General features: G+C 33.8%; 1 protein-coding gene across 1 annotated transcript in view; it reads left to right on the top strand.

Moving 5' to 3' along the window:
- Positions 1-1,384, top strand: part of LOC106531611 (ribonuclease inhibitor) — a 26,536-nt gene that overhangs the window by 6,143 nt on the left and 19,009 nt on the right. Inside the window, exon 3 of the mRNA XM_014027517.1 lies at positions 685-858. Within this exon, the coding sequence (XP_013882971.1) occupies positions 685-858 (174 nt within the window). The remainder of the gene's footprint in view (positions 1-684; positions 859-1,384) is intronic.

The following is a 1,384-nucleotide window of genomic DNA, read 5'->3' as shown; positions in this document are numbered from 1 at the left end:
ATTTTTATATAAGCCTGGTCGAGACCAGGTTAGTTTCAGAGGGCTAGTTTGTGCAACTAAAGCAAGAATGAATTCATCCAGGATAGTACAAAACTCCTGACTTGATCTTTGTTCTTGCTGTAGTTTCATGCAATAGGTCCCAAGCTTGACAAGAACCAGGATTTTACATTTTGAACCAGTTAGTGTGAAATTTAAAAGAAATATGTTAATTGATTGTTTTATTATTTTAATTATAAGGGGAAAAACTAACTAGTTTATCATTTTTATCTTTTATTTACCTTAAAACAGAAAATAAATTGATTTTAATTTTCCCTAAATACTAATACCAGCTCCTTTGTTACACTGAGCTAACATTTGATGTGGTAGTAGCTGAGAATCCTGCACAGTCCAGACTCTGAGCTCTAACAGATCAGCAGAGATCTCAAAATATCACAAGATCTTTCAGAACATTATTTACGATTTAATGAGAGTGCTACAACTTTCTCATYATGAGAAGATAGTGTAAATCTCTGGGATGAAAGGMGGARGTGATATGCATTCCTTCAAMGAACRCTGAGCCTAACATTGTGTTTTTAYGTCTCTGTCAAYCAGTGAAACTTTCTGTSCGTTTCAATAATTTATTTCACRTTTTAGTTTAACCTGAATCCTGTTGRCTTCAGCTCAAATGTTTTATTCTTTATTCAGATTGGAGCACTGCAATTTGTCAGAGATCAGTTGTTCTTCACTGGTCTCWGCTCTGAAGTCCAACCCCTTCTATCTGACAGAACTGGACCTGAGCTGGAGCCCCCTGTCTGACTCTGTAGTGAAGGAGCTCTGTGGTTTCCTGGAGAGTCCAAACTGTAGACTGGAGGTTCTGAGGTCAGTTCACTGCAGCTGTTGGAGTTGTTTTTATATTTTGTCATCTTAAATCATTCACTGATCCTTTAGAAGTTATTAATTTGTTAATATTTCATTCATTTCAAAAGTTCAACTTAAACATGTTTGTTTTGAATTTTATTTCTTTACAAATAAAATAATTTTTAACTAAAATATTTGCTGCTTCTTGTAAAGACTGTAGCTGCTTACAATGCACAGGTTATTGATGTTTTTGAATTAAATAATTAAGCTTTTCACAAAAACTGTAAATCAAAAATGTAAAGTTTAAAGTTAAATGTAACTTAAACACATAAGGGTTTTTGTAAAAGTTGTTTTAGAAATCTACAAAAACGTGTCAATAAAACATAATGCTGTTTTTACTAATTCATTACAAAATGTGATTTAAACTTTTGGGACTGTATGGATTAGGCTGTAGAAAATGATGGAAGTGAATGCCAGGTCCCCCTAAAGATATCTGTACCAGATTGTGTGTGTGTGTGTGTGTGTGTGTGTGTGTGTGTGTGTGTGT

This window comes from Austrofundulus limnaeus, unplaced genomic scaffold, assembly GCF_001266775.1.
Source record: "Austrofundulus limnaeus strain Quisiro unplaced genomic scaffold, Austrofundulus_limnaeus-1.0 Scaffold657, whole genome shotgun sequence".
Lineage (NCBI taxonomy): Eukaryota > Metazoa > Chordata > Actinopteri > Cyprinodontiformes > Rivulidae > Austrofundulus > Austrofundulus limnaeus.
Note: the sequence above shows the minus strand (reverse complement) of the source record. Positions and strands in the feature narration are given on the sequence as shown.